The sequence below is a fragment of the Microtus oregoni genome, unplaced genomic scaffold (assembly GCF_018167655.1).
Source record: "Microtus oregoni isolate MIOR12 unplaced genomic scaffold, Mior012 000048F_ref0000485, whole genome shotgun sequence".
NCBI lineage: Eukaryota > Metazoa > Chordata > Mammalia > Rodentia > Cricetidae > Microtus > Microtus oregoni.
In genome coordinates, this window is record NW_024543222.1 from 4,047,024 (window position 1) to 4,056,585 (window position 9,562).

Consider the following 9,562-nt stretch of genomic DNA (forward strand, 5'->3'; position numbering starts at 1 on the left):
TGCTGTTTAACTCTTCCAGCGGGTACCTAGCAGGACTAGCTAGTCGCACTAGAGAGGGAAGCAGCGCCATCGCGAGGTAGCTGCTGCTGGCGGCAGGTTCTGGGCGAGGAAGAGGGAGGGGAGCGGACCGCTGTCCCCTGAAGTTCACACAGTCCGACTCGCGTGAGTTGATTAAAGTGTATTTTGCTCGGACTCTTCCAGTCTCCCCTAGAAGGGGACTGAGTCTATCACACCCAAGTGTATGGGCGAACCACTCAGGTTAGTTCGCGATAAGAAGGCGGCTCATTAAGTGACTTTTAAACGTTGCACACACCAAATCATCACGTTTAAGTTACATTTCTTCGATTGAGATTGCTTAACGTGAGGGGGTCGGCGTGAAAGACGCATACAGAAGTTTAAGGTTTTGTAAATAACGTAGCAAGCCTGGCCGATAGTAAAAAAAGACTACGAGTTCCAGAATGCATTCATTACTCAACTCAAGGCGAGGTCGCGGTTGCGGGACCATTGCCTGCTGGGAATTGTAGTCGGTCGGCTTGTTTGTGATGCAGGGGCAACTTGGGGGGAGGGGAAGCGGGAGTAAACTCTCGCCACGTGACATTGGAGATCAGGCGGTGACTCTGCCTACGCGCAGGAGCTGTGATTGGCTGACTGTAATACCAACGACGCCACTAGAGGCGGGCCAAAGGCCCGCGCAGGCGCAGAGCGTTGCGAGTCTCGGGACCCCAGTGGGAGAGACTATGGCGCTCAACAAGAATCACTCAGAGGGTGGCGGAGTGATCGTCAACAACACTGAGAGGTGAAAACCCGGCGGAAGGATCCTGGAGACTCGAAGGGCGGGTGTCGGCCACCTTGTGCGGTGGGCGGTGGGCGGTGGGATGTGGTGGGAAGGGAAGGAAATTGATGGAGCGTGGGGGGAAGGGGTGGCAACGGCCGGAGGCGGGGCTGGAGGACCGGAGTGTTGCTGATCAGCTGGGGTGCTGATCAGCTGGGGTGCTGGGTGGGGGTGGGGCAGCAGGATAGTGTCAGGGTTTGGGGCCGTGAGTGAGGCGGACGGGTGGTTTCTTGAGCCCCTTCCCAAGTGGAGTCGTAAAAACCTTTGCGCTTTATTGGACATTTACTAAGTTGTTACTACGCGGCAGCCACTGCGTCTGTTCAGCCTTAGATAGTACTTAATCTTGTGCCGCAGACACTACGATGCCCATTATCCGGGTAGGGCAGGTGAGGCCCAAAGAGGGTGTATAACTTGTCTTAGCGCTGTGAGGAACTGAAGGCAAGTATCTTGACCCCACAATCAATAGGCCTAGCTACTCCTCTCCGGTCTTCTCGTGTATTCTAGAACGTCTCAGAAGAAAGGCTGAGGCCCTAGAGGTGGAACTAAGTGGCTGTCAGCTCCTCAACCCAGTGCCTGGCACCAGCGGGCATTGTGAAGGCTTGCCTCTTGCCTGGATCTCTTGAATTTCTTATGGCCTAAGTCGGTTCGCAGAGCAGAGGTCTCTAACTTAAGGATATTTTTTTCTCTACCCTCCCCCACACAATCCACTCTTTCTCCAACTTTTGGGCCCTGTCCACAGCTTCTCTTTCCCCTTTCTTCTTTGGACATTGGAAATCAGACTCTCCGGACTTGAGCTATATACAGGCTTGAATTTTCTCTTGAAGGCCAAGGGAGGCGTGGTGGAGGGCAAAGCCGACACCCAGCTTGGGACCTGTCACTTGGGAGTGTTTGATGAGTCAGAGGAGAAGGTGCAGGGTGACGCAGACTGGATATGCTGATTTTGTCCCCCTAGTTCTTGGCAGGTTCTGGCCAGCTCGGCATGTATCTGGAAATCACTTCTCTATCCAGAGCTGGCCTCTTTCATTGTGTTGGTTCTATTATGTCCTGTGTTGCCACTGCACCAAGAAAGGATATTTGGGATGAGGAGGAGACAGATGAGTGAAACCATGTGAACTTGGAGCTTTTTATCATGCAATCTGAGGACCCTGGTTCTCTGGTGAACTTCATCCAGTGCCTCGGTTGGGCCAAGTACTTTGTTGCCATGCGATGGCCGCCTCCTGCACTACCGCTTTCTCTGGTCTTTGAGCCATTGTTTCATTTCAGGTTGGCTTTGAACTTGAGGCAGCCCTACTTGAGGCCTTTGAGTGCATTGCGTTCAGGCATGCACCACTACCACCAGAGCTATTTGGTTTCATCATCTGAGAGTGGTTTATCCTTCTCTTAAATTGGGTCTTTTCTAGAAGGTATCTACCCGCACCTCCCTACATTCCCCCTCTCCCCGAGTGGGGGGAGCCTCAGCACCTGACTCAGCTCACTGCTACCAAATAGGATTCTGGGAAGAACTTCAACCTCACTTCTGAAACAGATGTGTCAGTAATAATTGAAATTTAAGTGCAGTTCTCAAACTTTGATATTTGAACTAGTGAACATTAATCTTTAATTTACAAACCACTGTTGGAGATAAACACTGTCAACGTCAACTCTTCCCCAAGAATTAAATACACACACACCTGTTTCAAGGGCTTTATGTACAGACATTTTCTGCAGCTCCAGCTGAAGCTTGGATTAATGGGCTGGGGAGATGGTTCAGCATTTGAGAATACATTCTCACCACTCCCCAGGCGTCGGTGGCCCTCGCCTTTAATCCCAGAAGCAAAAGCCGGCAGACCTCTGTGAGTTCAAGGTCATCCTTTCTGTCACACAGAAAAACCCTGTCTCAAAAAATCACACACACATGCAAAAGAATATGCTTTCTCGGAGGACCTGTTTAGTTCTCAGCATCCATGTCAGGCAGCTCACAACCATCTGTAACTCCAGCTTCAGAGGAGCCAATGCAAGGGTAGAGTCGTTTTTTTTACTTTGTTTATTGTGGGGGGGGGGGCACTGGGGAAGAACCCAGAGCCATGACCATGCTAGGCAAATACTCGTGAGCTACATCTCCAAATCCCATTAGACTCACGTTTATATATTAGGGATTTGTTTGTTTGTTTTGTTGTTGTTGCTTTGGTATTTTTGAGACAGGGTTTCTCTGTGTAGCTCTGGCTGTCCTGGCACTCACTCTGTAGACCAGGCTGGCCTCGAGCTCACAGAGATCCACCTGCCTCTGCCTCTTGAGTGCTGGGATTAAAGGCATGCACCACCACCCAGTTATATTAGTTTGTTTTTTTTTTTAAAGATATTTATTTAGTTAGTTAGTTTACAGTGTTCTGTCTGCATGTATGCCTGCAGGCCAGAAGAGAGCACCAGATTTCATTACAGATGGTTGTGAAATTGAACTCAGGACCTCTGGAAGAGCAATCAGTGTTCTTAACCTCTGAGCCATCTCTCCAGCCCTATATTAGTTTTTTTTAAAGCCACAACAGTCAAAGAGTTGCGGCTGTGACTCAGGTGGCATTGCTTCCCGAACCTGCACAAAACCCTGGGTTCCGTCCCTCACACCTCACGAAACCAGCATGCTGGTAGAAGCCTATAATCCTGGCACTTGAGAGGTGGAAGCAGGAGGAATTTAGTAAGCTTGAGGCCAGCCTGAGCTTTATGAAATGCGGCTCCCAAACCACCACCCCACAACTTGAACCAAAGAGAAGGCCAGGTGTTCTAATCCAGCCGGAGATGAAGATGGTTCTTTCCTCTGGGGGCTCCGTGGAGGCTGTAGGCCCAACCTGCTCCTCTCTGCTGCTGCACTGAGGGTTCCTTGAAGCCCTGCTGCTTGTGAGGGACGAAGCCCGAGTCCAGACTATCACCAGGGCTTTGTCTTCTTGTCACAGCATCCTGATGACCTATGACCATGTGGAGCTCACATTCAATGACATGAAGAACGTGCCAGAGGCCTTCAAAGGGACCAAGAAAGGCACTGTCTATCTAACCCCGTACCGGGTGAGTTGTGCAGCAGGTTAGAGCCTCTGCTTTCCAGTGTCTCGTGTGTCTCTCCTTCAGCCTTGGGACACCAGTGGCCTTCGAACCCTGGGGAAAACTATTGCTTTGCTCTGCCTGTTTCTCTGTCACATGACCCTGGACCAGGCCATTTGCATTGCTTTCCTGACCTGGGCCATGCAGATTCCACAAAAGTCTCTCTGAGGTCGGAGACAGCTGCAGCGATGGCTTGCCTGGAGAAGCCCTCGAGGCTCATGTGCACAGTCAGAGCGATGGCTGTGGTAAACAGGATACAGTAGCAGGGCCACAGCCTCCAGGCTGGGCACAAAGCCCAGCAGAACCCTACAGCGTGAAAGATGCCAGGCTGCAGAATCGGCCTCGCCTGAGAATGAGCCGTGTGGGCTCTGAGTAATACAAAAGAGTAGTTGAGAAAGGGGCGTCCGCTGGCTGTGGCTTCCCACCAGCTAAGAGCGCACGGCTGCAGGGTGTCAACCGCCCCTCTGGAGGCTCTCATCTGCCCTTAGGTTGAGTGTCTGGTGGTTTGGAAACCGAGGGGTTGACCCACGTGATGGAAGGGGAGGACGTCCTCTGTCCTCTGTGTGTGCACACCCACACACACGCCTGTATCATAGATGAATGTGATTAAGAGAAGAGAGACTGAGGGGGTTTCCAGATGTGGCCAGGAGAGTTCTGTGGCTGTTAGGCAAAGTGTGACCTGTAGGAAGTCACGGTGATCCCTTCTCCTGGACCCTGTGCTACACTTCGTTTGAGCTTGGGCTCTGCCTCCCAGCTTCAGGAGCCTGCCCTGCTGGGCACCTAGCATAGTAGGCCCCTCCATGGATACACCACACCGGCCACCCCCTTAGTCTCTGAGATACTAATGGTGTTCCCTCACCCTCTGCAGCCTGCAGGTCCCTCCTGTGAACACCTGAGTCGGTGTCTCCAGGCTGAACCTGGGCCTTTTACTTTATAGCACCCGGGAGGAGCATGTGGCTGGGCTCCGCTGCCTGCACTGGCGCTAGGAACAGACCCAGCACACGGAAAACGGGTGGGAAGCAAGGGCTAAGCTGGGTAGGTTCTAGCGCTGACAGCCTGGTTGCCTCTCTTCAGGTCATCTTTCTGTCTAAGGGGAAGGATGCCATGCAGTCCTTTATGATGCCCTTCTATCTGATGAAGGACTGTGAGATCAAGCAGCCGGTGTTTGGTGCCAACTTCATTAAGGGGACAGTGAAGGCTGAAGCAGGAGGTAGGTGACAAGGGACCTCAGGGACGCGACTGGCTCTTTATGAGGTGTTCTGGACATCTCCGACTGCCTCCTGGAGAGCCCCTTTCAGACTCGTCCAAGCCTCCACTTCCCAGCCGTGAATTAATTTCAGATACCTGGGCTAATGGCTCAGCGGCACACGTGGGGTTTGGTTGCCAGGAGCTGGGAAAATCATCCTTATGAGCCCAGCAGAAAAATTAAAACTAAATGTGCTGTGCTCATTCTTCCCTCTCTCCCGCCGGGAAGGCCCAGGTTTTAGATTTGGGAGAAGCTATGTCCCATCCTGGGAGGAGCCTTCCATGAGAGCCAGGCTGGCAGGGCACTGCTTTGTGGCTGACTCCCAGACTCCAGGGTAGTCTGTGTCAGCCTCAGCCCCCTACACCCTGCCAGGCTGCCTCTTCCCAGGAGAGTTCTACCCTGAACCTCCATGTCAGTTACCAGGAGAGCTGCCAAGGCTTTGCTGGTGGTCAGGAGAAGCCTTCCTCCCCTCCCCCTTGTCATTGGCTTGGCAATCAGTCATGTAGCCTTCCTTGGTCCTGGCAGTGTATTTGGCTGTGGGTGGGGGAAAGCCCTGTTGAGATGAAACCCACAAGCAGGAGCCAGGCCGGCTTGCAGCACCAGGTGTTTTGTGGGCTACAGGCAGAAGCCCTGCCCCTTCCTGACAGCCTCCCTCCCTCCTTGGTGTTGGATGAGCGCCAGAAGAGGACAAAGAGCCTTCTCTCTGAACGGAACCTGTTTTCTCTCTCCTCTCTGTTCCTTCACTGTCCTTGTCCCTTCTCAGGTGGCTGGGAAGGCGCGGCTTCCTACAAGTTGACCTTCACAGCAGGGGGCGCCATTGAGTTTGGGCAGCGGATGCTCCAGGTGGCCTCTCAAGGTATCCTAGTTCTTACGAACTGCAGGCTGAGGACACACCTGACATCTAACACGTGGGTTTCTTGTTTGTTTTTTTTTTTTGTTTTTTGTTTTTCTTTTTGATAGTAAGCCCCAGGAGGTAACTGTCTGGGCCCAGCTGACAGGACTGGGAACTGGGAAAGAAACCTGTAATTATCGTCTGTGGGTTTCCTCTGCCCATAACAGGCATACAACATTTTGACAGAAATGTCTGGACTAAAAAACAAACAAAAAACCCAACTGTTAAACTACCATCCAGCAGCCATCATAAATATCAAGCACTGTGTTCAACATTTGTACCTCTCATTCTTCAACCCCAGCCCTCCCCTCCACCCCACCCTCACCCTTTCCTCCACCCTCCCTTTCACCCCCAACCCTCCCCTCCACCCCCTACCCTCTCCTCTGCTCCTTCTCCTCTCTTCCACCCCCACCCTGCTCTCCATCCCTTACCCTCCTTCCCACCTTCCACCCTCCCCTCCACCCTCCTCTCTACCCCCTCCTCTCCCCTCCCCTCAACCACTATCCTCTCCTCCACCCTCCCCTCCTCCCCCACCCTCTCCTCCTCCCTCCCTTCCACCCCTCCCCTCCCCTCCAACCCCCACCCCTTTACCTCTCCATCCACTTCCCTCTCTGGCTTCTGTCCTGTTGCCTTCCCACCCTCCCCTCCCCACATGGTGACCTAGGCAGATCCAGTGGGGTGGGCAGTGGAATGGTCGCAGGGCACGTCTGTGGGCACAGTCCTGGGACCCATCAGTCCTGAAGCAGGCAACACTCATCTCTCTCTCCCCTTGTACTTATAGCCTCCAGAGGTGAAGCCCCTAATGGAGCCTATGGGTACCCTTACATGCCCAGCGGGGCCTATGTCTTTCCCCCGCCAGTCGCCAATGGAATGTACCCCTGCCCTCCTGGCTACCCCTACCCACCGCCCCCACCTGGTGAGTGTGTCCTTTGCTGCCCAGCCTCTGCCTCCCCACCCGCCCACTGACCACACCTTCAGGTTGCAGAGGGGAGATGTGCCCTTTCACCTACTTTAGACCCAGCAGACACTGGAGAGTTTAGAGGGCACCCCAAGAAACTGGACTGGCCACTCCCAGGAGTAGCCTTGTGAGGGAAGCAAGCGGGGCTGCTCACTGTCTTCTCTCACTCTTTCCAAGCAGAGTTCTATCCGGGACCTCCCATGATGGATGGAGCCATGGGATATGTACAGCCTCCACCGCCACCCTATCCTGGGCCCATGGAGCCTCCAGTCAGCGGCCCCAGTGCCCCCTCCACTCCCGCAGGTGAGGCCTGTGGGCTGCTAGCCGTCCTTCAGGACCAGCAGTCTCTCCTCAGGGGTCTTACAGAGAACCCCACAGGATGGCTGGAGCCTGCGGAGAGAGAGCCTCAAATGATGAAGGGCTTCTGGCTCACACACCACCTGGTGGCGAAGAGCTGTATTCCAAGGGCTGGGTGGGGTTCAGTGAGCCCTTGCCTGTCATGAGCTAGGCCTGTGTTTTGTGTGCAGCGCCACAGAACATGAAGAACAGTCTGGAGGTGAGGTGAGGTGAGGTTGGCCTTCAACCAGCAGTGACCTTGGGCTGGGAAGGGTCACCCTGTTTGCCTCTTCTACAGATGGTCACCAGGACCACCTGACAGACTCATGCCAAGGGCACGTAAAGGACAGTGCCGGTACATGGCAGGTGCTTAGGAAAGTCACAGAACCCTTTGGTGGTCTGAGTCACCAGTGCCAGCTGCCCTGAACTCAGGTGAGGCAGGGGGTTGTCGCTCATTGCCATTCCTCCCTGTGTTTGTTTTCACAGCTGAGGCTAAGGCTGCCGAAGCAGCTGCCAGCGCCTATTACAACCCAGGCAACCCACACAATGTCTACATGCCCACGGTGAGTGGATGAGACCTTCTGCCCTCTCTGTCCCGCAGCCTGGGAGCTTGCGGTGAAAGAGACCACAGCTCATTCTGCGATTTCTCACGTGATCTTTGTTTCTTCCTCTAGAGCCAGCCTCCGCCGCCACCCTACTACCCCCCAGAGGACAAGAAGACCCAGTAGACTATGCCCACTTCCCTGCCTCTCGGAAGACCCCTTCCTGGGCCTCCCATGGAGCTGCATCTGGGACTTTGGGAGGCCAGGGAGGACCCTGATCTTCCCCAGTCCTGATTATAAACAGTTACCAGGAACCAGCCCTGATGGAAGGCTGGGGCTCCTGGCCTCTGCGAGCGCCTCCCAGCTTCTCACACTAGCTCAGCCCTTGGCGCTGCTCCGTCTAGCTTCCTTCTCACCATTTCTGGGGCTCTCGGGAACACGGATGACTCCTTGTTCCCCACTGCAGTAGCTCCTTCCCACAGAGGGACTCTCTGGCCACTCCTCCACCACAGTCCAGCCCCCTCAGCCTGAATCTTGGGCTTGTCAGAGCAGCCTTGGGTCTTCCCCTTAGACCCTGCCAGGCTGTGTTCACATTCCTCCCCCCTGGAATGCGCCTGACCCTGGAAGGTCACTGTCCCAGTGTGTGATCAGTCCACGTTCCCTTTGGCCAGGCTCTGGCCTCAGTCACAGCCTGTCGCACCTGTCCTGTCCTTGTCCCTTCTGTTGCCCCCGTCTTTGGGTGTTTCACCTGAGCCTCCAGTAGTTGGTGGCATCAGAAGCAAAGGCACGGTGGAGGAGGAAGCCCCTCTGGTGGAGTTTCTGGGAATTAGTTCCCCTTTCTCCTGTCCCTTTGCCAGAGGCCTCTCCACAGGAGTGCTGGAGAATGCGTGTCTGTCCAATGAGGCCATTTGGTCTGGGAATGAGCACCTCCAACCATGGGACCTGACACTTGCCATCTGCCCCTGTGTGAGCTTCACGCCCCCTGGATGTACTAAGATTTGCTCTTGTTCCTGGTCTGGTTGCAAAATGAGGAGATGGTTATTTAAAGAGAATTCCCTATTTATTTGACACAGAAAAAATCCAGTTAATATATTAATGTGAAATAAACCCTGTTTGCACCTTGATTTGTTTGCTACAACTGTGAAATATAGTAAAATGAAGTGACTGGACGCTGACTCTGTGTGATGACCAGGGCGAGGACTTCCGGGAGGAGGAGCTGCCGGGAGGAGGGGCTAGAGATCTGTTTCCTGTCAGTACTGGTGCATTTGGTTCCCAGCCTTCTTACAGAGGCCTCTGTATCTGCCTGGGGTGGTTCGTAAGGTCACCCACTGCCAGCTGGGGGCAGGACAAGGCCTGTATCCCCTCTGAACTCCCGATCCCCTACCGAGCATAGGCTGGAAAGCCAGCCCAGGCCTGCCAAGAGTCTGGTGGGGGAGTGTGGCTGGGCTGGTTACTGCCCCCAGACCCAGGGGAAGAAGAGGGTAGAATAAAGCTAAGCCAGGCCTGCACCCCACTCACTGTCAAGAAACAGAGATCCCCGTACTGAAGGGTTCTCTCCTGACCAAAATGCTCCCAGACTGCGCAAGGCCTTGCCACCCACCCCCAGGGGCTCTCAGAGCTAGGGAAGGAGCACCCTCCTGACCATCAGTCGTGGGCCTGAGCTTCGCCTCCTTCTGTCCCTCCCTGACTA

General features: G+C 54.2%; 1 protein-coding gene across 4 annotated transcripts; it reads left to right on the forward strand.

The window, feature by feature from the left end:
* Positions 1 to 684: 684 nt before the first annotated feature.
* Positions 685 to 9,041, forward strand: Wbp2 (WW domain binding protein 2). 4 transcript variants are annotated; one of them, XM_041636167.1, is made up of 8 exons: positions 685 to 796; positions 3,757 to 3,865; positions 4,973 to 5,108; positions 5,908 to 6,000; positions 6,818 to 6,952; positions 7,172 to 7,297; positions 7,817 to 7,893; positions 8,005 to 9,041. In XM_041636167.1, the coding sequence occupies exons 1-8, from the start codon at positions 738 to 740 to the stop codon at positions 8,056 to 8,058; spliced, it is 789 nt and encodes a 262-aa protein (XP_041492101.1). In that variant the 5' UTR covers positions 685 to 737; the 3' UTR covers positions 8,059 to 9,041. The 4 variants fall into 4 exon arrangements, with proteins under 4 accessions (XP_041492101.1, XP_041492102.1, XP_041492103.1 ...); XM_041636168.1 differs by having other exon boundaries at positions 7,175 to 7,297; XM_041636169.1 differs by lacking the exon at positions 6,818 to 6,952.
* Positions 9,042 to 9,562: the final 521 nt, after the last annotated feature.